Genomic DNA, 27,229 nt, shown 5'->3' on the forward strand with positions numbered 1-27,229 from the left:
GATGCCCTCAAGGAAAGAACAATCTTATTTAATAATATATATGAGGTTGACACTTAAATGAGCTGTATGAGATTTCTGGAACTTGGGCTCTTTCTGGGAAGGATGGAAAAGACATTTGTTCTGGTATGTTGAGTAATAATTTTTTAAACCAAATTATATCATGATGTAGGTGTTTGGTAGATTACAGTTCCTAAATCTATTTCAATTGATTTCCAAATATAATAATTCTGAGTGAAAGAATTTAAGCATTTTTGAGCTTTTGGCCTATACCCTACAAGGGAAAGTATCGATAGATAACTGAATTACTGGGAAATTTTTGTGTACAGTCAGCTGTGATTGAAATGAAACAAATACACACTTCATAAATTATACAAAATTCCCCTTCTCTAACTTCTTTTCGCCCTGCACCAACACCGGAATAAGATCCATTCTAAGCAGAGTATGAACTTGTGATGTTTCCTGTCTGACCCCTAACTTTCTCTTTCTTCTGTCTTTTCTTGTCTTGCTAGTAGCCTGCAGGACTTCCACATCTTCCCCTGCAATTTCTGTACCTATTTTGTGATGACAGTACTGCTCTTCTTTTACTCACCTATTTAAAGCAAACAAAGGTCTGCTCTTATAGTGATGGTTAGCTCACATCTGAGTGTCTCCAGTAAGAAGGACTAAGTCAATAAGTAATTGCATCTCAAAGAATGCCATCTTATCTCTACAGACTGTGTGTGTTTCTTAAACAAATTCTGGCTTATCATGAACCCAAATTGCTCTTTCTGTTGGGGTCACAAGTCTGTTCTGGTTCTAACCTGTGGAACTCAACCAAAAACCCTGAGATGGCCTGGATGGAAGGCTTTTATCCTACAGGCTAACCCCCCCTGGCACTTATTAGTCCCCTGTGATGCTCCTTCCCTTTGACCCAATGGATACTCTGACGTCTTCTTGGCATCCTTTAAAGTCATCCAGCACCCCTGACTTTAGGCCCAACTCCATTGTATATTGTATTACTTATCTATTATATATTTTCTGGGACAGTTGCAGTTATTCTGGCTAGCCTTTAATGGTGGTTTTTGTTTTATTTTGTAAAACATTCATCCCTGGTATCTAGTGGTCTGAAAAATATTGTCATATCTCTATAGTTAGTTCTGAATCTAGATATTTTTGATAAAGAAGTAGGTAACTATAATGTATGCCCTTCATCACTAGAGAGAATGTTGTTTTAAATTCTAGCAAACATCCAATTCTGTCATCTGTAGTTCACTCAGAGTGGTTTTCCTCTTCACCAAGTAAAACAGCTGTCTTTGTGAAAACAAATTCTCAAATGCAGTTTGAGCCTGTTGACATGATTCTGTCATTATGGTCAAAATATTTTAAAATGAAGTAAATAGAAAGTTTTCTTTTGTTTTTAAATCTTCGTTCATTCTCCTGTAGCTGCTACTTGATGATGAGGCTCTTGATGATGAGGTATGGCCAACCTCTCCTCTTACTGTTAGGCTACAGTTTGTCAGGATTTGGAATATAGTATAGACTCGTCCTAAGTCACTGCTTTGGCAAGTGTGGTAGGACATTTGCCCTCACCCTGTACCACGCCCCCGCCCCCCCCACCAGTCCCCCACATGCAGCCGCAGATTGTTTTGCCTTGAAAGAAACTGTTCGAATAGATTACATGTAAATAGTGAACCATGTAAAATGGGGAACGCATGAACACCCATGGCTGAGTCATGTCAATCAATGTGTGGTAAAAACCACTACAGTATTATGAAGTAATTAGCCTCCAATTAAAATAAATAATTAAAAAAAAAACACAAAAAACCTTTGAAGACAGATGGAAAAGTTTCTTTCTTAAGTTTAACTGAAAAGCAATCTTTGCAAAACTTTACACTGTTTATTCATGAATAAAGTGGTACTCATTCTAGATAGAGATGAACTGGTGACTGATCCTTCCTAATTACTTATCCCAGAGGCTGACCTGCTCAGAAAGAAAGCCCCAGACTTCCACTACTATTTTAAGCAGTCTCATCCATCATTATCTTTTGCTTAATAAATGAGTTCAATTGACTCTTCTATTGATGTTTGTTATGGTGAATATAGGAAAATTGAAGACATGGAAGGTATGGTTGTTGACTTTGTGGAATCTTTCATTTTAGGCAGAGGGAAAAGCATCCATTCATTCATACATGAATAAAAGACATGGTTATGTGATATAATTCAAGTTATAAAAGCAGATGCTTAGGAAATTTGAAATGTTATAGTGAGCATGAAGTGAGGGAGATCCCAGAGATTACGTATACATCAATTTGATTAAACTTTTGTCAATATAAAGAGATTTTGGTACTTGATAGAGTCATTCATGATTGTTTCCTTATTTGATGAAAAATTAAGATTATATGGAAAAAGTGGAAGCCTAAGTCACATTGGCTTTAAAGTCACTGTCATTCGTAAATGAGTGATGGGAATCATTGTTTTTGAACAAACCTCTTATTACTTCATACACTGATGAGCTGTACTTGATAAGAGCGAAGCACTGCTAAGAATGGTGATTTCTCTTTTTCTATGGAAGTATCCAGTAAAAAGACATCTAAATGTATAGAAAGCAAAGCTTTTTAGGAGTTTTTAAAATAATCATTTTAAAGTTACTTAGTCACCTTAGCTTTAATTTAAATGTATGTTCCAGATGGGCTATTTATGCAGTTTGTTGTAACCACAGCTCGATTCCTCTCTGTTAAAATCAGCAGTGCTGACTGCTTTGTTATTTTAAATTTGGGGGCTGCACAGCTGGTATAAGTAAGCCAAGCAGACCCTGCCACATTGCAGAGCTCCCCGCTTTGTTAGTAACTGGGGCGCTTGAGAGAGGGGGCGTTGCACCTTGTACTGACAGTGTGGGCCACATCAGCACCGGCATCATTTTAACAGATACTAGAGGAGGGAAACTGTCTAAAAACTGCTTTATAATCCTCATGATTATAAGTTTGCTCTCTGGCATGGATCAAAAACTGTCCATGACTGCTCGTAAGGTATTTTTCAGTTTATCACCTCTGTACCATACATATGTCCCTTCCCCTCAGTGAGTTTTATACTCTTTGAGAAACCCCACTACAGAATTCAACAGTTATTATTTAATAAGTGGTTTCAGAGTTTAACCTAATTTCAAGAACGTACTCTGTAGATGAGAAACTGTTATCTGTTAAGTAAGATTAAATTACTGAGCATAATTAAAGTCTGTTTTACTTAAGGGTCACTGTGGAGAGGGGAATTCTAATCGTTCATTTGACAAGTCTCAGAATCTCTGAGACTTGGTTCTTCAGAGAGTCTTTGTTTCTTCACAAAACTAATATCTTGCTAAGATTGTTGAAGAACCAAAGTATGTTTACTGCCCCAGCTGGAGTCTTGTGATGATGGTGGCACTGGTGGGGCTGGTTCCTTAGCCGCCATGAAGCAATGTGTAGCACTAGTCTTTCCTAGAAAATGAGACTTGTTCAAGGTAAACCATGAGAGACCTCACTCAGTGCGACAGTCAAGTCACTTTATGGGAAGGATACCTGCTCCAGCCGTGTCCCACCTCCAGTCTCTGCACCTTCGAGTGTCAGCCACATGCAGCGTTGTGGGGAGAACTAGCACTCAACAGCTCAGCCCCTGGATGACTTTGAGCAGACAAGCGCTTTTCATATTTCTGGCCTTCCTTGGCAAAATGAATATGTTGGATTATTCTATCTGCAAGGTTTCTTTTCCTCTGAAGTATTAAGTTAGTTGTAAATTTTGAAGTTCTTTCAAGTGAGGAAAAATGGTCTTATATGCAGGAGTCAGAAGTTAAAGACATATGCCAGATGCACATAGCTTTGTGTTCCCTAAGGCAGCCTTTTTACTCCTCTCAGTTTTTAGCATCTTGTGCCTGATACTTGATTTTGTGATGGTTTAGGTAATTTAAATGGCCAGAGTAGTTTGAGTTTTAGGATGGGAACAATAGTGAATACAAAAATATTTAGCTTATCTCATTGTCTAATTGAGTAAGACTGCCCTTACACCATCAGATTGTTTTTAAAGAAAGTCTTATTTATTTAGGATAATTACAGTAAGAAAGTTTATTTTAATGAGGTGCTAAATGATGTCTTGAGATTGAGAAGTTCTTTTGTTATTTAAAAAGTGATTCTTATTTAGAGTGCTAGCAAACTTAATGACACGTTTAAACTAAATGGCTGTTTTCTTTGACTATTAAAAGAAATTTCTTCTATTCTAATGAGTAAGGTTTGGCTTGTTTTCGTTTCCTATCTAGTCTGGTCGTTTTTAAAGACCGACCTTCTGGTGACCTTGTTATTGCTTTGCTTTCACGCTGACCCTTCGTGTTGTGTCAAATCCTTGATCAGTCCTTACTCTAGGCATGGCCTTGTACTTCGTGTTTCTCACTTCTCTCCCTTTGGTTGGAATTCTTTTAAAAAAACCTCCTCTGAATTAATAAAACCATCAGAACTTTTCAGCATCAGTAGGTATAAACGTTCTCCATTCCAGTGGACAGTTAGGTTTTCCTTTGCATGGTCTCTGTAGCGGCATGCAAGGTGGATTCAAGAAACAGATGCACACAAAACCGATGCATAGTGAAAAATACTGCACCTGTAGACCATGTATTTGTTATCTCAAAAGTGGTTTTGCCTCCTAATTTTGTTCAGATTACATAGTATTATGTGATCATTGCAAAGAAACATTGCTTAGAAAGGGAGACCTCGATGATTTTCAGCCTCCCAGCTCTTTCCACCCTGCCAGGATCATGTTTACTATTGGTGTTGTGAACATCCCCAGCTTTATAATTACATAATTATATTTATTCCTCTATCATTTGGGTGTTTTACTTTATAAAAATGAGTGTGCAACAGCTTGCTTTTTTCGCTTATTTTTGTATTCCACCTCTTTACAAACTGATTTACCTTCTTCTTTTGATTGGTTGATATATGGATGTCCTCCAGTTGAGTTCATCAATTTCCTATCCATAGACACCTAGGTTATTTTAGTTTTTCAATACTTAACATTCATAGACACAGGGAACATACATATGTATATATATATTTTGCATACTCCCGCAAGTTTTCCAATAGGATGTTAGCCTTATTGTGTTGTGTGTGTTGCAAATATTATTTTCTAGTTTGTCTTTTGATTTTGTTGCTTCTTACTAACTGCACATTAAATATAAATGATCAATAAAATGATGGTTCCAAGGTTGGTCACACTAAGAGTAGGCTCAGATTTTATAAACAATTCCTGTCTTTGCTGATACTGTTTTAAAGCAAACCAGGAGGTCAGTTAATAATCTTGGATTATGACCATGTTAAATAGGACATTGAATTTATTGCAGAAGGCTGCTACAGTAAAACCGTATTTGCAGAGATTGGGTCCCTTTGAAGGCAAACTTTGGTTTGGGTCATCATTCCTGAAACCATTTCCTAATATAGTGTTGAATTACAAGAGAGTTGTTCATTGATAAAATTAACATATTTTAGGAGGGAAATTCAATGTATGGATGCACTGTATTCACGTTCATCATTTCCCCCCATATTTTGGTGGTAAAATGAAATTATGTAAATCAAATTGTAATGTATGCTTGAATGGAATTATGAAACAAATCCTTTTATAAACCAAATAATCATGACTTAGTTATATCTAGCATATAAATATGTGCTTAAGTATAAGATATATCTATAATTGTGTTGTTTAAATTAAGTTCCAAGTAAAATCTCTGCTGTGTAGTGTTGCAGTTACTTAGGATGGGAGGGAGCGATGATAGATTCCTTGGTTTGGGGGTATGTGAGAAATTTAAGTATATTCAGTTTAATCCTTTGAAGTTCATAAACACATATAATCTCTGTGTTAAGTCTTAAAACTAACCCAATAAGCTTTTTTTCTTCCTGGCTTTGTAGTATACTTCACCTCGCAGTGGTATCTTCTGAGTAAACCATCAGTCTGTGCTTAGTTAGCATGTGGTGAGTGAAGAATAATATGTCTTGTGTCTTTTGTGCAAAAAATCAAATGTATTGCATGATACTAACCATTTTGCTGGAATTCTTTTGTTCTTCTGTTTAATGAAAATATGATTATGCTATGGGTTAATACAGGGATTTTCTGTTAATTTAGCTTTAATATATAGATTAATAATCACCACCACCAATATTGTATAATTCTAGGAAATTTTAGTTCTTTAAATAGCAATTGAAAGTTTCAAAATTGCTGTTTGACATTTTGCCAAAACAAAAATGTTTATGTATTTTATATTCCTTTTTGTGTTTTATTTCTTGAGAATGGTCTTCAAAGTTAATAAAGACTATGAGAGAAATGAAAAATCATTTTCTAGATAAGAGTGATACATTTCACGAATCCAGAATGTAAAATATTACACAGCCTGCTTAGAGTCAGGCTAGTCTGAAATAATGAGCACTAGTAAAGTTAATTTAAAAATAAATGGCAGTTTTGTTACTTCTAGGGATCATGTGTGTTAGTCACTCAATTGTGTCCAACTATTTGCAATCCCATGGACTGTAGCCCTCCAGGCTCCTCTGTCCATGAAATTCTCCAGGCAAGAATACTGGAGTGGGTTGCCATTTCCTGCTCCAAGGGATTATACAGTATAGCAAAATAACACATTTGTCCTGAGGAGACCCTTAGGCAGCCTGCTTTAATTGAATGTGGCTATTTCTAATTAACGTGTTAGTACAATGAGGTGGAGGCATCTAAAATGTTTGGATACATTTGACTGTCCTCACATTTAAACAACCCCTCCCATCACCATTACATATTATCCATGCTATTAGCATGATTTAGTACCCCCTAAAAATTTCAGGTATGTCTTTATCTCAAACTTTGCACAAATTTTCACAAGCGACAAGCTGAATCACAATCAATAGAGCTTACTTATACTTAAAGGTTCTCTGTGATTATTAATTCAACTAACATGCACCTAACAGTATTAAGTTTTAAAATGTTAATATACAGCATTTTTTTAACCTTTTAAGTTCAAATATCCTTTCTGCCTACATTTGAATCTCATTTTTATTTTTAATGTGTATCAGTTAACTTGTTTTAGTGATTGTCTGAAGCTGTCATTAGTCATGTAAATCCCATATCTAACTCAGTAAGTCCTCACCTTTACTTTTGTTTATAATATTATAAATACTGTATCATGCTCCTTACTGCATTTAAATAGCATCATTTATCACTTGAAATGCTACCATGTAGCATTTCTGTTGATTGATAACTTGATTGTCTTCACAACTTTTAGTTAGAAAAATTTCAAACAAGGTTTGTAAAACTTAGGTAAACACTCATACACCCTTCACCTATATTTATTAGGTTATTCACCAGTTATTAACATTTTGCCAGATTTTCTCACTCTCACTCTTGCTTTCTCTCCGTATATATTTTTTCTCCTCTGACATTTGCCAGTTGCTTTGAAACATTGTGTTTGTAAGCATTTGAGTTACTTGTCAAACATAAACCAAATGTCTTACCAAGTATCTTCAAGAATAAGGACCCTTTTCCTATATACTCACAATACAGTTGCCACTGTTCAGAAATTTAATATTAATACAATGCTGTTATCTAATATATAGTAAATACTCACATTTCCCAGTTTTCCAAATAATGTCTCATAATTTTTAAAATTCCAGGATCCATTGGGAGATTGCATTTTGTCATCATATTCTTCAGGTCTCTTTTGAACTAGAAAAGTCCTCCCAGCCTTTTTTTGGTCTCTCATGACATTGACATTGTGCAACATTATTGAATCACACATGAACTTCTCTTCTTGCAACAGTGCAAGCTAACATTGAAAATAATAATTGAAAAAAGGTTTTAAATATCACAGGAGATCTTTTTCTTATCTTCTCTAGATTTCTAGGACTTACATGCGTGTTGAATGAGTTTTATATTAATAAATAGTAAACTCTTGGAGATACATCCTGAGTGGTGGATTATATTGTTCATTTACAAGTCAAGAAGACTGTATTACTTTCTCTAGAACTGAAAGATTCTCTCAGTTACTTAATCTTCTTTGGTGGTTTATTTTTATGCATTTTTAACCTCATACTTTTGATTTGACTTTTAGATTTGGCTTTTAGAATCTTATCTAGAGAAACCTTATTAGGAAGGTTTAGCATCATATTTTATAGCATATTAAGGTTTTAAAATTAACTTTGTTAATTTCAGATGAGGCATACATAATTTTTTTAAACCAAAAGGCAATTGTCCCTTGCTGCTATGCCTAGCATCCTGGGAGAACTGTAATATATAGAAACATCAATACATTAGAGAAGGACAAACCTTTTCTCCTCTTAAATCTAGCCTGCATCCTTGAAGGTTTCTCCCATGCTAGCACACTTACTCCTGACTTTCTCTAACATGACCTGGTAGCCTTTGGTACGTGCTACAAGGCTGCAGTTTCCAGTGTCATATGCAGATATTGCTTTCAGGACTGCTGACTAAAAGGTCATTCTAAGAACTGTAATGTTTAGAAGATTCCTTCAGGATTTAATATTTAGAATATTTGTACTTCAGTCTTCAGACCATAGAATATAATTTTAATATAATTTAACTTGAAAAAATAAATCTCCCAAAAAGTTAGCTTTAAAAGATTTTTTTTCCCTTTCTTTTTTCTTCTCATCCTTTTTCTTTTCCAGTCATGGCTGCGACCTTCATCTTGAAGAAGTGGGGAAGAGAGGTGCTGGACAGACCTGGAAAACTGTGCACAGTTGCTGTTGTTAGTATGACGCTGTATTCAGGGCCCCTCATGTAGCCAGAAGACCAAGAAAAATCTGACATTGACCCACAGAAAGATTGCAGACTGCCTTTAAAATAGATTACTATATCAGTGGAGAAACAATGATAGTTTTGGGGGTTATCAATTTTTTGTTGTTGTTGGGAAGAGTTTTGTGTTGTTTAAAAGATATTTTGAATAACTTAACCTGATTTATGGGCTCACTTCATGTTCCTTTCTTCCATTCTTTTTGTCCCTCTTTTTAAAGAACTGCTTGACTTTCCTATTTATTTTTAGGGTGATTTTTTTTTTAAAGACTTGTGCAATACATTTTGAGGTGAAATTTAGTGGATTTTTTCTGATAAATTAGAGCATTTAATTGACTATTTTATCCAGATTGATTTGTTGAATATTTGCTAAAGACTAGTTCTTTAAGCTCTGACATATGATAAATCCAAATGGCAGTACCTCATTGTTTACTTAGCTTTTGTACTTATATTTTTCAGAGGAAAAAATACTACTGTAAATTGTAAATAGCCAATACGTAACTATCGTATGCAAATCTGTGACTGTTGGCAATGTCATCTCAGAACAGAAAAATAAAGTTTATTTACTGTATGAAATGTGCTTATTGTGTTTTTTCCTAAATTGAAATCTCTTCAAAGTAGTTTAGAATTATGTTCTGTCTGGGCGAATTATGAAGAGGAACTGTTTGTCAAGAGAGCTGAATGGCTAAGTATTTGGAAAGATTTTTAATGCATTTAATCATGGAGTATTCTTCTAATGTGTCAATGCTTGTATGGGAGAATAGGCTCTGTGTGTGTGTGTATACATGCTTACAATTATAATTCTATTTATATTAAGGCCCATTAAAATTTCTGTGAAACTGCTTTTAATTGCACAATATTTTATCCTCAGTATGCTATCATTTAATGCCATATTCTCTACTGTTGAACATCTCGGATAGTCATTTTGTCAGTACTCCATGATGATCTGCTTGTCCATATGGTCAGCACACTGGAAAGAACAATCCAGGACCGACCCGTCTTTCTCTCAACAACCTTTGATTGCCAGACACGGACACACTTCAGAGGACCGTGTGCCAGGTTTGTCTGGCACTCTTTCCCCAGCATTCCAGAGATGTGATGTGTGGGCGAGCATTCGGAATCAGTATACTCTTAAGAGCGCTGCATTTCAAAACTGAGCTTCACTCAGATTTGAGGTGTCAAAGATGCATTGAAATAGCAATGCTTGCAGTGGTGCTACAGTGGGGGTGTAGGTGGGGGTGCGGGTGAGGCAGAGGCCTGCCTTCCACACTCAGCCATTGTTTCTCTAATAATAACAGCTCCCTTGTGCCTTCCTTTAAGATGCTCTTTAATCAGGTTTTGTTGTTAAGTTCTTCAGAAGTGTCCAAACACCAAACATATGTGAATATACGACACTCAGTAAATAATACGGCCATTTAAAATTTTACTCTGATGATTAGATGCAGTTAAAATGTGGATATGGATACATCTCTTATAATTTTCCCATTGCTTATTCCCCTGCTGCAGGAAGGCTGCTTCTCGCTTACCAAACATGTGGATTGGGCCACCCTCCCCTTTTATTTTATCTTTTGGAAAATGTTTGTTTGAGTGTGCCAGCATGTGGGATCTAGGTCCCTGACCAGGGATTGAACCTGGGTCCCCTGCGTTGGGAGCTCGGAGTCTTAGCCACGAGGCCACCAGGGAAGTCCCACGCCCTCCCCTTTTAAATGGGGAATGTGTAGTGTGTTTCTCTGCCCCTTTTTCTTGTCCCACCACTGTATGTTGGGAGTCGGTAGGATAGATAATTCCTGTTTCTCATTCACAGGTTTCCAAGAAAAGTTAACTCAAGATCTGGGGTGGTTCACAAGATCCCGGATATAATGTTTGATGCTACAATTGGGTGAGACTTTGGAAAAGTTTTGGGAAGATGATGAATGTATTTTATGGGCAGTCAGGAAGGAAATGAATATTTATGACCCCATGAGCAGATTGTGGTGGAATAGATTGTTGCTTCCAATTCTTCTCTCCCTCCCTGTATTTGGATTATGCATCCACATACTTTGTTATCTGGGTTCACAGTACCTACTGTTAGAGTGGGTGGGGTACATTTCTTTCCCAACACTAAGATTGGCTGTGTGGCTTTGGTCAGTGAGTTTTGAGTGGACATGACTTTGCCACATCTGAGCGGCAGTTTTAAGAGCCCTTGCATGGTTTAGCCATTATCTTTTTATCTCTGTCATGAGACAGATAAAGATATGAGAGTTCTCCCTTAGCCTGGGTCCTGGGATAAGTGATACATTGACCAGATGTGTAACAAGAGTAAGAAATAAGTAGTTTTTGTTGTAAGCCACTGAGATTTGGGGATCATTTGTTGTTACAGCATGTGCGTGTGTGCTAAGTTGCTTCAGTTGTGTCCGACTCTTTGCAACTCCGTGGACTGTAACCTGCCAGGGTCCTCTGTCCATGGAGATTCTCCAGGCAAGAATACTGGAGGGGGTTGCCTGCCCTCCTCCAAGGGATCTTCCCAACCCAGGGATCGAACCCAGGTCTCTTCATTGCAAGCGGATTCTTTACCATCTGAGCCAGCAGGGAAGTCCTAGTATAGCATAACATAGCGAAAACTGACACAGTATACAAAAAAAAAAAAAAAAAGAAAAAATTATTGCAGGATAGTGTGATGTCTTCAGTTTTTAGAAGTTTGACTATGATATCTTGGTGTGGATTTCTTTAGGTTTGTCTTTGCTCAGCTTCTTAAATCTACAGGTTTATGTCTTTTACCAAATGTGGGAACTTTTCAGCCATTATTTGAGTATTTTTTTTAACCCTACCCTCTTGTTTTCCTGCTCTCTTTCTGGGACTCCAGCGACAGGTTAGATCCTTTGTTATAGTCCCATGAGTCCCAGAGGCCCTGTTTTTTTTTTTTCCAGCCTGATTTGTTGTTCAGATTGAGTAATTTCTCTTGTTCTATTTATAAGTTCATTGACTCTTTCCTCTGTCCCCTCCTTTCTGCTGTTGAACCCATTCACTGAGTTTTTATTACTATGATTATTTATTTTTTTGATGTGGGCCAGTTTATTTTTATTTATTTATTTATTTTTTGATGTGGGCCATTTTAAAAGTCTTTATTGAATTTGTTGCAATATTGCTTCTGGTTTATGTTTTGGTTTTTTGTCTGTGAGGCATGTAGGATCATAGCTCCGTAATCAGGGGTTGAACCCGCACCCCTGCATTGAAAGGCAAAGTCTTAACCACTGGACCACCAGGGAAGTCCCCCATCCATTGAGTTTTTAATTTGAATGATTGTATTTTTTAGTTCTAAAATTCCCACTCAGGTCTTCATATCTTCCATTTCTTTGCAGAGACGTTCTGTTTCTTTGCTTCAAGCATGTTTGTAATTGCTCATTGAGCACATGTCCGATGGCTGCCTTAAAATCTTTGTCAGGTAAAGGATGGGATAGAAGTCCAGATTTTCTACTTGGCCTTCATTGACACCAAAGGTGGGGAGGTTCTCCTCATCACTGCTGGGTGGGGATTTGAGTTAATAGTTGCCCACTAGACCTCTACTGATGCCACAGGAGAGTGACCTCTTTACCTTTTACCTTTGAGTAGCCGGGAAAGTCCACTCTCCACTGGGCCTCCTCTTCTTCTACCCCTACTTGCTGCTCAACCTCCTCTAACATCACCCTGCATGAGTTTGGGGTACCTCCTTACAGCCTGGAGGAAGTTAGAGCCTTGAGCTCCCCACTGTGCCTTTGCTAGCAGCGGTTGGGGGCAGGTCACATTATTTCTTGCTGGAAGTTTTTTTGTGTATGGCTGGAGTAGAGCGGTGCTTGTCTAAACGCTTTCTGTCTTGCCAGGCTGCCCTTTTCTGGTCCTTCGCTTGAGCATCCAGTGTTTCCAGATAGCCAGTTTCTTCAGGTCCAGGTCTGCCGTATATGAGGCAAAGGAAGCCTCAGGAACTCAAGGCCTCAGGACCCAAGTGCCCTGACCAGTCTGCCTCCTCCACCCCACTTCCCAAGTCTTCCTAGGTTTGTTTTATATATTCATACAATGTCCAGGGTTTTCAGCTGTACTTAGTAGGAGGTTTAGGGAGAAATATGCCTGCTCCACCCTCCCTGAAGCCGGTCTCTTGTACAATGTGATTGTAGTTAGTATATATTTAGTGTGTATTATTTGGTGATTTGAAGAATTCTATATATTGTTCCAGACATATGCACTTTATTTTTAAAAAATTATTTTTAATTGAAGGATAATTGCTTTATAATATTGTGTTGGTTTCCGCCACATATCAGCATGAATCAGCCATAGGTGTACACATGTCCCCTCCCTCTTGAACTTCCCACCCCTTCTAGGGTGTCAGAGATGAATGGTTAAAGAAGTTGTGGCACATATATGCAATGGAATATTACTCAGCCATAAGAATGAATGCATTCGAGTCAGTTCTAATGAGGGATGAACCTAGAGCCTATTATAGAGAGTAAAGTAAGTCAGAAAGACAAAACTAATGTCATATATAATGCATATATATGGAATTTAGAAAAATGGTGCTGATGAACCTATTTGTAGGGCAGGAGTAGAAACAGACACAGAGAACAGACTTGTGGACACTGTGAGGGAAGAAGAGGGGGAAGAATTGAGAGAGCAGCATGGGAACATGTACATTACCGTGTGTAAAATAGGCAGCCAGTGGGGATTTGCTGTATGGTGCAGGGAGCTCAGCCTGGTGCTCTGTGACAGATAACATTCGCTTTTAGTAGATATCAACTAGAAGCATTAGCAACTAATTCATAATAGTGGTTATAACTGGTCTTCCCTGGTCACTTCCATGGAATCTTTATTTCCTCATCCTTCTTATAGTTTTTTTCATGGCATCAAGTATTGCCTGCCCACAGTAAAAATTATTGTTTTCTTTGTACTAGAATGAGAACTCCAAGAGGCCAGGCTTAATTATCTGTCTTGTCTTCAGTTGTATCCTTACAACCTGGAATATGTAATAAGCACACAATAAATGTGTATTGAATATAAATGAATGGATGGATGAACAAATCAATTAAGAAAGAAGATAAAATATACAAATACTTTTTCTGTAATTAAAAACAAAAACACTTTTTAAGACTGGGAAAAATTTTAAAGACCTCTTTCTCTTTCTCTCTTAACATGGGAACACAAGGGAGCAAGAAGAAGACAGTTATGAGCAGAACCAGGGCTTTGTTTCCATTTGTTTTATAAGTGAGTTAGTCACAAATATTAATGTTTTAAGGAACCAATTACTTGTCACACACATCACAGTGGATCAGGACATACCAGGAGAAATGAGTACAGCTAGAAAGAGTCTCTTCCCTGTTTTCATTCCTACTTTCCTAGAATTTTTTTTTTTGGGTGGAGGGGGATTGAGCAACCTTAGATTTGAAGGTTAAGTTAGGCCCAGGGAAAGAACCTGGGAAAGCTCCAAAGAGCTTAAATTTCCCTAATCTCTTTGAGAGGCAACACAGCATGCTGGTTAAGAATGCAGACTCTGGGGCCAGCCTGCCAGGCTTCCAGGTCTGGCTTGGCCATTTACTGGACAAGGGCTCTGAGACAGGGTGGGATCATGGGCCCTTTGCTGCAGTGTTTGCACCTGTACAAACTCTCCCTGAGCAACAGAATACAGGAAACTATCAGGGACTAAGGAAACTGTGCATTTGCAGTTGGGACAAACTATGAACAATAAGACACAAAAAGGCCAAAACCCAGCTGTCACTTGTGAGGTACTGGGAGCAAAGCAGGGCCCCACACCTGGTTCCTGCACACAGCACCACAAGAGTGTGGGCAGACCACCTAAGCCGCCCCTCCGGCCTTACCCACCGATCTGAACCACCATCCCCACCCCACCCCATCTAAGAGACCAGCCAGCCATTGGGAGCGAGGGAAGCTGTTACTTGTTTCTTCTCCCTCGTGCTGCAGCAGGAGTCCCAGTAAAGCCTTGCCTGAAATTTTTGTCTACCTTGTCATCAATTTCTACTGACGGTAACAAAGGTTTAGATACAGGAGCAGAAATGGCAACCTGCAAGCCCTTTTGGAAGCTTCTGGTTAGATCACAACTGGGGCCAAACTCAGAATTCAGGGGTGAGGAAATTCGCACCATCTCTCAAGAGGAGGATTCAGAAAGGATTTGTAAGGGTGTGAATGCAGTGAGCGGGTGACGATTTGGGGAGCTCAATGCAAGCAATTTATCAAAACACTTCTCAGCTCAGTACAGTCGCTACCATTCAGCTGAGCTCATACCGGGCATCCAACCTGCCTGCTGGCACAAGCGTAAGCATGTTTCCTGGAAGGACATGCTTCAGGGAACCCTGCAGAGCCAGGGGCAGGACGGAAGGCCGAGGTTCTGGGCCTCCTTCCCTCTCAGAGCTGCTCCACTTTGACTTGTTTTGTATATTGAGGTTTTCCATGAGATTTTGTTTGAAAAACATTCTGCCATCAAAGAACCTTTAACAAATTTTCTCTTTGGATGTATTCAGACCGACAGGAAGAGCTCACTTAATCCATGTTTCCTTGGTCCCTAGTGCTTTTGCTCACCTGTTTAAGTCTGTACCTTGGGTGATACTCAAAGGCCTCCATAAGAAGGAACTTATGGGATTATATGTTCTTTACAATTATGAGTCACCAATAGGTAAGAGATTTATTTATTGACAAGTGCCAGGGAAAGTTTCAATGTATTTTCTCTTTTGGGCAATGAGAACTATTTTATGTATCACGTAACCTGTTTCCCTTTTCACTTTGGCCACATGGAAGCTTGGTGCCAAATTTAGGTCCCACATTTCATAACTCTTAAAACTAGAATCGCCCACTGAAATTCTAAAATACAGATTGCAAGGCTTTAGCCAGAGAGATTCTGTTTCAGTGTGAACCACTGGGCTGCCTCTGCTGGCTTGATTCTTTCTATTCTCCTTCTGTCCTAGACTTGCCTTCTGATTCTAATACATGTTTCTCCTGGCCCTGATTGTTCTTTCATATAGCAAGTCAGTTATTCCTCAGTCCAGACCAGCAGTGAGCAGGGGGCTGCTCCCAGGGTCAGTGAAGGCACTGAGCTGCTTCTGGCGGTAGGGGCCTATCCTGGGAAGGAGGAAGGTACTCAGCCGAGAGGGGTAGGAGGCACCAGACAGACCCTCTAAGTCTGTGAGTTTGAGAATCCAGGTGTCTTCACCAGTGAGCAGCCGTCGGGGAGGCCTAATCTGGGGGACGAGGGCAGGACTGGGCCTGAGGGTTAGAAGACAACACCCTGGGCTCTCAGGGAAGCAGGACTCCGGCCCAGAAAGAGCCACAGCCTGCCAAATCTCCTGTAACTTCTGAACATCTGTCACACAGGGTCAACGTGGGGATCTTCACTCTCGTGGGCACCTCCAAGTTTAGGTGGAGTAACCGAGGCTCCCAGAGTTTAATCCAACATTCAGACTTGGCCCACAGTTGTTAGAAAGAACATGATAGTCCTCTAGGATGATTCTGAATTTAGAATTGAATGTAAATGTTGAAATAAATCCATGGTCCTAATCTTTTGGGGTTATTTGTATTTTTAAGATAATTGGCATGTTAAGTTAGCTAATAAATTAGCCTTGGATTCATTTTAAAACATATGATTGAATAATTTATTTAGATTTGTGATTTTAAGCTGAAACTTTATTAAGCTTATAAATAATATTGGAATATTTAAGATACCAAGATAGATATTAAGTTTTATTGGTTAGAATTATCAACCTTGGTCAAGTAATGAATTATTTAAGTACTTGGAAGCTTTTAGAGTTACGTAAATCATGAAATGCTTATGTATGTGAAAGTCGCTCAGTTGTGTCCAACTCTTTGTGACCCCATGGACTATATAGTCCATGGAACTCTCCAGGCCAGAATACTGGAGTGGGTAGCCTTTCCCTTCTCCAGGGGATCTTCTCAATCCAGGGATCAAACCCAGGTCTCCTACATTGCAGGCAGATTCTTTACCAGTTAAGCCACAAGGGAAGCCCAATGAAATGCTTATAAAGGAAATCAAATGTAATACATGTATTAATATAGCAATTTCAGACAAAGGGAATTTAATGAAGTTACAAAAACCTCCTGAAAATAATTGCTTGAAATTTGGTAGATTCATAATTAACGAAATTAAAGCTGAACTTAAGGTTCTATATTTGTGATGTTAATAACTTCAATGTTAATTTTTTTAAACTGAGGTAGTCTTCTAATGAAAACTTTCTCTTAAATCTCTTTGAAAATACTAATCAGAATTACATTTCTCCTTTATCCTACAGCTCTTATTTTCTCTGCAGATAGTTGCTCTGTTTGTGAATTTTTCTTCCCTGTTGTTGGGGTTCCCAGTGGCTGGCAGCCTCTCAGTGACCGTCAAAGGACAAGGTGGGTCACCCTCATGGCCTGAATGAGTTTCCCTTTGTGTTTTAGATCTGTTTGCTCAACAGCTGTGTTCCTGAATGAAAGGGCCACCTCTGCACCCCGTGGAAGTGGGCAGGGCTGGTGTCTTACCCTGGTATTCTTTCTCTCTATTTTGTTCTCTCCTCCTCTCCCTCCTCCTACTCTTTATAAGACTGTTTTCCTTCTGCTCTTTTACACACGCTGGTATTAGATTCACTCCAGGGCAGCCACAGAGCTCACTGCTCCTGTTTAAGACGGAAGACGGAGGAGGAGGTAGGAGCATTCATGGAGTATCTCCTCCTCCTCCTCACAGCATTCAAGCCCTCCTAGAGGGTGTAGGCATTGTTGTCCCATTTGACTCATTGGGGTTCGTTCACCTTTAGTTTTTCCAGTAGTCATGTGTGGATAGAAGAGTTGGATCGTAAAGAAAGCTGAATGCCAAAGAATTGATGCTTTTGAACTGTGGGGTTGGAGAAGACTCTTGAGAGTCCCTTGGACTGCAAGGAGATAAACCAGTCAGTCCTAAAAGAAATCACTCCTAAATGTTCTTTGAAAGGATTGATGCTGAAGCTGAAGCTCCCAATACTTTGGCCACCTGATACAAAGAGCTGACTTATTAGAAAAGACTCTGATGCTGGGAAAGATTGAACGCAGGAGGAGAAGGGGATGATACAGGATGAGATGGTTGGATGGCATCGCTGACTGTATGGACATGAGTTTGAGCAAGCTCTGGGAGTTGGTGATGGACAGGGTACCCTGGCGTGCTGCAGTCCATGGGGTCACAAAGAATTGGATACAACTGAGCGACTGAACTGACTGACTTAGTTGTTTTAAAAGTTGAAACTGAGCTTTATTGAGCCGTGACAAAGATAGAAGCTTAAACAAGAAAATGCACAAGGATCAGAGAATGTCAGATGCCTGCCTCGTGGTCTTGTGATGGATGATATACAGTTGGGTTCTTTCCTTGGGAGTGATGGAATATGCTAGAATTGCATAACTGGAGATGGGGTGGGGAGGGTGGGGAGAGAGAGTGCCCTCAGCAGACAGAGCAGATATGATGGTCGTTGAAACATGTTTGCTCAACAGAAGCAGTGGTTGAGAGTTCAGGTTTCAGAACAAGAGGATGGAGATGAATTAGCCCTGGCTGACTTACTGTACATGTGTGCATGCCTTATTTTCTTTAACTTTCATAACAGCCAGAAGTGAGGAAACTGGGTCACTGTGGATGTCAGGAAACTGTAGGCCAGTAATCTAGAAGGCAGGATCTGAACCCTGGACTCAATGATTTCAAACGTTCCAAACCTGGGCCTTTTCAAATTCATGCTAAATCGTTAGCACAGTCCTCAATATCCTCCATCTCAGCTCTGAAGTCTCATTTTGCCTTCTTTTTTCCCCCCAATACTTATGTATGTCTGTGCTGGGTCTTCATTGCTGTTCTTGGGCTTTCCCTAGTTGCAGCAAACAGGGGGTTGCGATGCTCAGGCTTTAGCATGGGAAGGCTCAGTAGCTGTGGCTCGGAGGCTCCAGAGAGCAGTCACCAGTAGTCGTGGTGCTGGGACTCAGTTGCCCCAAGACATGTGGGATCTTCCCCTACCAGGGATTGAACCAGTGTCCCTTGTATTGCAGGGCGTATTCTTAACCACTGGACGACCCAGGAAGCCCTCCTTTTGCCTTCTTGATTTAAGTGAAACCCTTGTTCTCTGTGATTCTCCTGCGGCTTTTTTCAGCCTGTGTTGGCAGCAGGGTGCCTCTGGGATGACTGGCTTGAAGGTCTGCCTTGTTCCTCATCAGAGCTTCTACACTGAAGGAGAATACTGGCCAGACTGTGGTGGACAGGGCCCTATGACCTCTTGAGGAGGGGTGATCTGGGGTTGTACTGGTCATGTGAGCCCAGGGATCTACCTCCTTGAGGCCTGTATGTGTCAGGCTGGTGGGTGGAGGTGTAGGGTCGCAGGCCTGGTCTAGGGCTGCCCAGCCGTGCCATCCTGCTCTATGCACTTTTGGGGGCCACCCTACCCATGCCGGTCCTTCCCTCAGGCCTTTGCCTTCCATTCCCACGCCTCGCCTCAGCCCACACTCTGTTGTGCCCAGAAGTTTAAAGTCTCATTGAATAATTCTTCACCGAAGATATGCTATAAACCAACAGTGACTGAATTCTCCTAGGTCACCAGTGGACATCAGTTGATGTTTGTGGATCGGCCCTTTGGGCCGTATCTGGTGGACGTTCTTCCCATCTCAGCAGGGCTCACGCGTGTACCTGCAGTCAGCTCTGCGTCTGCTGAGATGAGCTGGTCCAGGGGCCAGGCTGTCTGGTCTCTGCTGCGTGGTCACCCCGAGTCCAGCAGGGAGCACGTGCTTGTTCACGGGCAGTGCGGCAGGGGACTGGGGGCAGTAGCCACCCACAGACCTCCATGAGGCCCAGCTCCCTTCCTGCATGCTGTTGCTTCCACCACCTTCTGATGGTTCAGGCAAGTCACCGGGTCAGGCCAGTGTGCAGATGAAGTGGTGAAGAAAGAGGGAGGGATGCTTCTTCATCCCCGGGCCTTCCCATCTCTGGTTTTGTCTGGGTCCTGGGTGTGGTGCTCTGGCTGCCAGCGGTGATGGCTTCTGTGGGGGTCCCCTGCCCTCTGACCCTGGACGGCTGTGTGTGAACGATGTGACTGCTTGCAGAGAGGCTTGGCGGAAGCTCTCAGAGTCACACGGGGGCTCAAGAGCCTCCTGATCTTCCCAGGAAGCTCTGAGAGCTGGAGCGGTTGGCGAGGCTTCCTCTGTTCATATCTAATCCAGGCGCTGATTGATGGAGGCGGTTTCGCTTTGATTGTCCCTGGGAGACAGGAGCCACTCACAGGTCTGTGGCCATTTACGGGCAGAGCCAGAGGCTGGTCCTCCTTGCGGAACACTTCCCTCCTGGTAGACGTTATATTATTACACCCTCTCTCTGGCCATCGTGCCGTCCCCTCACTGCTGAACCCTCACCAGCAGCTCCCAAATAGGCTCTCCTGCTCCTGCCTCCAAAGGCAAAGCTCTGGGATTCCACATCTTCCCCCCACCTATCACCCCATTGCTCCCTGCCTCTTTCGAGAAAAGACTTTAAAAAGAGACACTCACTGTCCCTGACATCTTTGCTTCCATTCCTGTTGAACTCCTCTCGGGAAACTGCCCTTGGCCAGGACCCTTGCTCAGGCAGGTGGTCACGCTGGGTCTCATCTGATTCAAACACATGGCCCCTTTCTCTTCCAGGAAACTCTCCCCTCATTTGGAATCCACTCTGCCTCCTGATTCGCTGGCCAGGACATCCTCATCTTCCCTGACCACTGACGACCTAGGGCCCTGGGGTTCAGGCTCCAGGCCTTTCTTCTCTCTTATCTGCATCCCCTCGGTGATCTCATCCTGTCTCCTGGCTTTAAACACCCGCTGCGTGCCAATGGCGCTCACTTTATATCTCCTCCCTGGTCTCCAGACTCTCTCAACTGCCTGTGCAACGTCTCTGCCTGGTTGTCTAATTGCAGCTCGACCTTGGCCTGTCCCAGACTGAGTCCTGATCCCCCAGACCTGCTCCTGCTATGTCAACCCCATATCAGTTAAAGGCTTCCCTCTCTCCTCACCAGCTCCTAAGGGTCACTGGATCCTTAGATCTCTCCCTTAGGTTTGGGGGTTTGCATTTTTTCCTTTATGATGTAACTTTATTTTCGAATATGTTAAATGTTTATGCAGTTCAAAGTCAAAACAGTATTAAGAGGTATCCTTAGAGAAATCTCATTTCCCTTCTGACACTTGACCCCATTTTTCAGTGTTTCTTCTGGCAAAAATAGGCACGTATATGTATTTCGCCCTTTTTCTTACACCAAAGTTGGCATACTATATGCATTGTTCTATATCTTGTGTGTGTGTTTTTTCCACTGAACAATGTATTGTGGAGATCACTCCAGTGCACAGAAAACTTCCTCATTCTTTTTACAGCTACATCAGAATTTCATTGCATGGATGTAATTTATTCAACCAGACCCCTACTGACAAACATTTGAGTTCTTTCCAGTTGAGCTGCTATTGCAAATAGGGCTGCAGACCTTATGTATATGCTTTGTGTTTTGATCTTGTGTTTTGTGATTTGGAAGGATGTTTTAGGGTGGGTTCCTAGAACTGTGGGTGAAGGATGTCATCAAGAGAGTCTCGGAGGCGGCACAGGGTTTGTGAGCTGGTGTAGCCCCAGCCTCCAGTGCCCAGCTTAGGTAAGGCCAAGGACGACTCGGAAGGAACCTCCCCCAGAGTGTGGGGCCATGGGCCCAGAAAGCTGCTGAGGCAGCCTTTCCCAAGGGGCAGACCCAGGGGCCCACTCATGCAACATTCTGCCTGCTCCGGGTCTCCTGTTGTCCAGGTCTCCCTTTTGGAATTGGCTCTTGGTGCCGTGGAGTTCAGCCACATCCTTATTGTTGTCTGCCTGCTGAGTCTATCTGTTTCTGATGGAGGGGTGCTAAAGTCTCCAACTTTGATAGTGGACTCATCTATTTCTTTATCTTTGAGTTTTCTGCAGTTTGAATATGATACGTCTGGATGTAGGGAGGGCTTCCCAGGTGGCGCTGGTGGTAAAGAACCTGCCCGACAATGCAGGAGACACAGAGACACAGGTTGGATCCCTGGGTTGGGAAGATCCCCTGGAGGAGGGCCCAGCCACCCACTCTAGTATTCCTGTCTGGAGAACCCCACGGACAGAGGAGCCTGGTAGACTATGGTCCATAGGGCCGCCCAGAGTCAGACATGACTGAAGCGACTTAGCAGGCACAGATGTGTAGGGTTTCTCTTTTTTTCTTGCTTTCTCTTTTTTCTTTAAGATGTACACTTTATTGAACTGATCTCCAGCCAGTGTATAGGTAAGCCCTGGCTGTCTCTGCACCTCAGCCTGTTCCCAGAGGCTTCTTTGTCTTTGTCCTTCCTTCTTACCTCCCTCCTGTCTTCTCTCTTTTTCATTCTCTTGGCATTTTTCCTTCTTGGTGTTCTCTGATCTTCCTGGATCTGTGGTTTGCTCTCTGACATTAATTTGGGAGTAATTTCATTATTACTTTAAATTTTTCTTCTGTTCCTTTCTCTCTCTCTCTGCTTCTTTCGATACTTTGATTCTATGTATGTGACACATTTTATAGTTGTCTTACAGCTCTGGTTGTTCTGTTCCCTTTTTTTCCTCCAGTTTTTTTTTTTTATCCCCCTTTTGAATTTTCAGTTTGAGAAGTTTCTATTGACATATTCACCAGCTCAGAGGATCTTTCCTCAGTCATGTCCAGTCTACTAACTTCTCCCATCAGAGGGATTCTTTATTTCTGTCACAGGAGTTTTGATCTCTCATTTTGCCATCATGGGAAATCCTGGAATTTCTGGGTTGACTGCACAAATTCCAAAGAGAAAGCCAAGAAGAAAAGGCAGGGAGGAAAAGGAGAAATCTGAGGCCATGGGGATATCCTTTGCAGTTGCTGAATCAAGTCTTACTTGATGCGAGAACTAGATCAGATTTTTAACGGACATACCCAGTAAATATCCCTTTATATTGCGAGTCAGCTTGAGGCGAATCTTCTGTCACTTGTGCCTCAGAGCCCTCACAAATTCTGTGCCTAACTCATAGGCTTATTGTGAGGTTTAAATAGCACTTAGTGAACGAAGCGTGGCAGACAGATAGTGCTCAGTGAACGGTCCCCAGTATTGTTATTGTGTTCTACATATTTTTACACAGTTCACAGTGCTTTTTCATTCCGTATCCTAACACTGGCATGTTTCTGTTTCCCTTTTTGGTATGATTCAGTTTCTACCCCCAAAGGAGAGAGGCTGAGGGAGGGGGCTGGTCAGCCGTAGACCTCTGGCCACCAGCTTCGGCCCCGGGTCTTCCTTGCGAGGCCACAGCTGAGGGAGCAGCACAGAGGCCTCGCGCTGTGGTTGTAACTCCTCTGACATCTCATTTTCGTTCTTCGACTGATGTTTGTCTGCATCCCGCTTACACAGAACGGTTTCCAGTAAAGTGTTCCAAGTGCCTTTTTTCAGAAACCCAAATCCACTTGAAAACAATGGCAACAAGAAAAAGGTGTAAACTTTCCAGGACAGGCCCAGATTTTGAAAATGTGATAAAGAGGTTATTGTGCGTCCGAACTTTTCACACAAGAATTGGAGGAGATTTAACACCAGGAATAATAAACATAGGAAAACCAACTAATGCAGAGCAGATGGGCCTGCAGGGCAGCCAGTGCTAAGCACTTCGATGTCTCTTCTCTTGGACCTTTGGACTCAAGATGACTGAATGCTAGTTTCTCTAATTCCAAATAAAGTCAGTGCGTTTGGGGAAACTATCAATATGATTGATTTGATTTCTGGGATGATAAATGGATGATAAATGATAAGGTTTTTTTTGGGAGTGGGGTGTTTCCCTCGTGACTCAGATGGTAAAGAATCTGCCTGCAATGCAGGAGACGTGGGTTCAATCTCTGGATTGGGAAAGTTTTTTAAGACCGTATAATGTGGTGGATGTTTGACACTTGCTACTTTAGTCCTGACCCCAGCTCCATTTTACAGATGAGAAAATTGAGGTTTTAAAAGTGCGAATCACTTTACCGAAGGGCACACAGCTAGTATGAGAGCTGAGCTAGGATGGGGCCTAGGTCGGTCTCATTGCATATGCTGTGGTTCTGCAAACTGGGTAATAGGTGAGCAGGCAAGCAGGGTCACGGCCACATAAACTTGAGAGACACTGTGTGAGTGTATTTGTACATGCAGTGATTACATTTGTGGTCAAGTCTTTGTATGACATAAGCTTTATTTTCTCTTGGATAAATACCTCAGAGTGGAAGGGCTAGGCCATAGGGTAGGTATAGGTTTAACTTCTAAAGAAACTGTTGAACTGTTTCTCAGGTTGATTGCACCATTTTGCATTTCCAGCAGCAGTATATGAGAGTTCTGGTTCTTCCTCATTAGCACTTGGTATACTCAGCCTTAAATGTTTGCCCTCTTATTATCGTCATGATAACAGATTTTCTTACGGTTTTCATTTTCCTTTCCCTAATGACTAATAATATTGAATATGTTTTCATGTGCTTGTTTACAATCTGTATATCTTTTTTAGTTACGTCTTCAAATGATTTGCATGTTTTTGAGCTGTTTCATATCATTGAGTTTTGAGAGTTCTTTAATACTTACTGATACAAGTCTTTTACTAGTTATCTGCTTTGCAAAGGCTTTCTCCAAGTCTGGGCTTGTATTTTCATTCTCCTAATAATGTCTTTTGAAGAACAGAAGTTTTTAACTCTGGTGAAGTTCAATTTACTTATTTATTTTAAAATTTATTATGTCGAAGTTGATACACAATGTTGTGTTAATTTCTGCTCTATGTACAGAAAAGTGACTTAGTTATGCATTCTTTTTCATATTCTTTTCCATTGTGGTTTATTATAGGATATTGGATATAGCTCCCAGTGCTCTGCAGTAGGGTCTTGTTTATCCACTGAAGTCCAATTTATATGCCACATTTCTTAACTTCTGTTTCATATTTAAAACCTTAGGTACCTTCTAGAAGAATTCTTGGTTTGATCTTACAACTCATAGAATTACTCTTTGGCAACCTATTCTACTATTCAGTCTATATGTTGAATTTTTTTCAATGATCAAATATTTAAAATAAAAATCAAATCAGTCATCATTTTTGCAACATGGTAATCTTGCATCTCCTTGAGAAGAGCAATTATTCAGTTCAGTTCAGTCTATGAGCTTTGTTTCCTCAGCATAATCGTTACAGTAAGAGGGCGGCATCTTTCTTGTGTTTGATGCTTAGCTGGAGTCATATTTGAGGACACCTGTTGACTGGTCTTTGGCCTGTTGCGCCCTCCCCTCCAGGATGAGGAGTGAGAGTCAACACAGTGCCACCAGAGGGCGCTCTCACGAGGGCAGGAGCGCCTCCCGCGTCCCTGGTACATCCGGTCCGCTGGGACCCTGTCTAAAGACACGCTCTTCGGTCCCACATGGAAGCAGACGGCTCTGCTGCTGCTGCTTAGCCCCAGGGGCAGTGAGGACAGGACCCGACCTCATGCTGACCCGACCGCTCCTACTCTGGTGTTCACGCCCCGCTGGGAGCTCCGGGCTGCTACTTTCCGGCTCTCCGGTACCTTCAGATTTTGAACATCATTGGAACCACTGCCCAATCTCTTCTAAGCAAGAGTCCTCTCCTATGTGTGCCTAAGTGCAGGATTCCTTTCAAAATCTGATTAGACTGACTGAATGTTTCAGGGATTTTCAAGATTTCTTATCTAAAAGGAAACCCCTTCTGATTTTCCAACTTTATTATGGATCAAAACCACATTTGTCTCATTCCTGGAGACCTGTGTTGAGAGGAGAGACGGTAACTGATGCTTTATTGTCCAGCTTGAATGGAACCTGTGGGCAACATTCGTGTCTGTAGAAGAATCTCAGTATTTGAAAGGCCACTAGTACAGACCACATATGCCAATTGTTGTCAGGACAACTTGGTTTGCATCTTCGCTGCTTGCATGTTGGGGAAAGTTCACCAGGTCCCACCATCAGAGGGGAACACGTGACCATTTTTTTAGAAGTGAAACTTTGGACAGTTCTGTCATGTTGGAGAGGCCGTGTGTCACTGTTGACAGTCCCAGCCAAGCTCAGACTTCCAGTCCTTCCCAGCAAAGCAGCAGCCATGTGAGTGAAGGTGTGCTAGATCCTTCAGACGAGCTCTGCTGCCAGCTGAGCACCACTGAGACCCTCCGGTGATGCCACAAGAAACAGAGGAAGTGCCCCTCTAAGCTCCGGTTCCTTAGCAGGCTGCTAAGTGTTTGAGCGGAACCAGTGAAGCCAGCCCTTCCAGAGAGCACTCTAGTGAGGGAAGCAGTTAATAACAATGTGAAAGGGATTGAAATCGGGGTTCTCCTGCATTGCAGACAGATCTTTATTTTTTTTTTTTTTTTTTTTTTTTACCAACTGAGCTATCAGGGAAGGCTTTTAGGAGCACATAGGAAAGGTATCTTTAAGCTGTGTGTGCGCACGCACGCACACACACACACACACACACACACACACACGGGCATTGCACACACTGCATTTAAACCCTCAGAACAGTGGGTAGCAGTTGCAGGAAATCACTAAGGAGGATATTTCAGGAGCGTCCAGTAGTGGTTCACATCTGGAAGGCTGGTGCGAGGCAGATTTGACGATTTAGAAAAGTGACTGTAGAGAAGGAAGCCCGGCTGGGGTGGGCCACTGACAGGAGGGTGCGGTTATAGCTGCCAGGCCATGGGAAGCCGAGGTCTTGAACTTTTAAGCCAAAGGAGGCTCTGAAATTGCCCACTTAACCATGAAGCTGCTTCACGAACAGTGTTCTGAATTTTCTTCTCTTTTGCTCCAAATACAGACAGGTATTTCTAACAGTAAAATAAATTGCATAATAATAATATTAAATTGCTAACATTTATCACTTGCTTCCCACGTGCCAAACACACTACAGTGTGCTTTCCACTGTCGCTGAAGCCCCACAACAACCTTGGTGATCTTCTGTTTACAAATAGGGAAACAGGCTTGAAGGGTTTAGTAACTTCTCTAGGTGACCTCTATGATGTTACAGCTGAAGGTATGCATCCCCCCAGAATTTGTGTGTCCCAACCTCCAAGTGTGACTGTATTCCAAGTAAGGAAGCAACTGAAGTTAAATGAGGTCATAAGACTGGAGCCCCTCCCTGATAGGATTAGTGCCCTTCTAAGAAGACTCATCAGAGAGCTGGCTTCTCTCCATGCATTTACATAAGGAAGAGGTCTATGACACAGCAAGAAGGTGGCTGGCTGCAACCCAAGGGGAGAGCTCCCACCAGTCACCAATCCTGATGGCAGCTTGATGTTGGTTGGACTTTGAGCCTTCAGAACTGTTAGAAAACTAATTGCTGTTGTTTAAGCCACCCAGTCCGTGGGGTTTTGTCATGGCACCCCCCCACAGGCTATACACCCAACAACCCACCACACTGGGATTATAAGCACCAGGGCTCCTTACTCATTGCCCTAAACCACAACCTAGAAATAACCATTTGAAAATTTTTATGTTTTGACAAGTGCCATGA

General features: G+C 41.6%; 1 protein-coding gene across 4 annotated transcripts in view; it reads left to right on the forward strand.

Moving 5' to 3' along the window:
• The window catches only part of GOLGA4 (golgin A4), a 116,385-nt gene extending 107,024 nt beyond the window's left edge, over window positions 1–9,361 (forward strand). For 3 of the 4 annotated variants that reach the window (XM_065932988.1, XM_065932990.1, XM_065932991.1), the window contains 2 exons: window positions 5,895–5,957; window positions 8,646–9,361. In XM_065932988.1, the coding sequence (XP_065789060.1) occupies window positions 5,895–5,924 (30 nt within the window). In that variant the 3' untranslated portion in view covers window positions 5,925–5,957; window positions 8,646–9,361. The remainder of the gene's footprint in view (window positions 1–5,894; window positions 5,958–8,645) is intronic. The other variant, XM_065932989.1, reaches the window with a different exon arrangement.
• The last annotated feature ends 17,868 nt before the right edge of the window (window positions 9,362–27,229 follow it).

The sequence above is a fragment of the Muntiacus reevesi genome, chromosome 4, assembly GCF_963930625.1.
Source record: "Muntiacus reevesi chromosome 4, mMunRee1.1, whole genome shotgun sequence".
Classification (NCBI taxonomy): domain Eukaryota; kingdom Metazoa; phylum Chordata; class Mammalia; order Artiodactyla; family Cervidae; genus Muntiacus; species Muntiacus reevesi.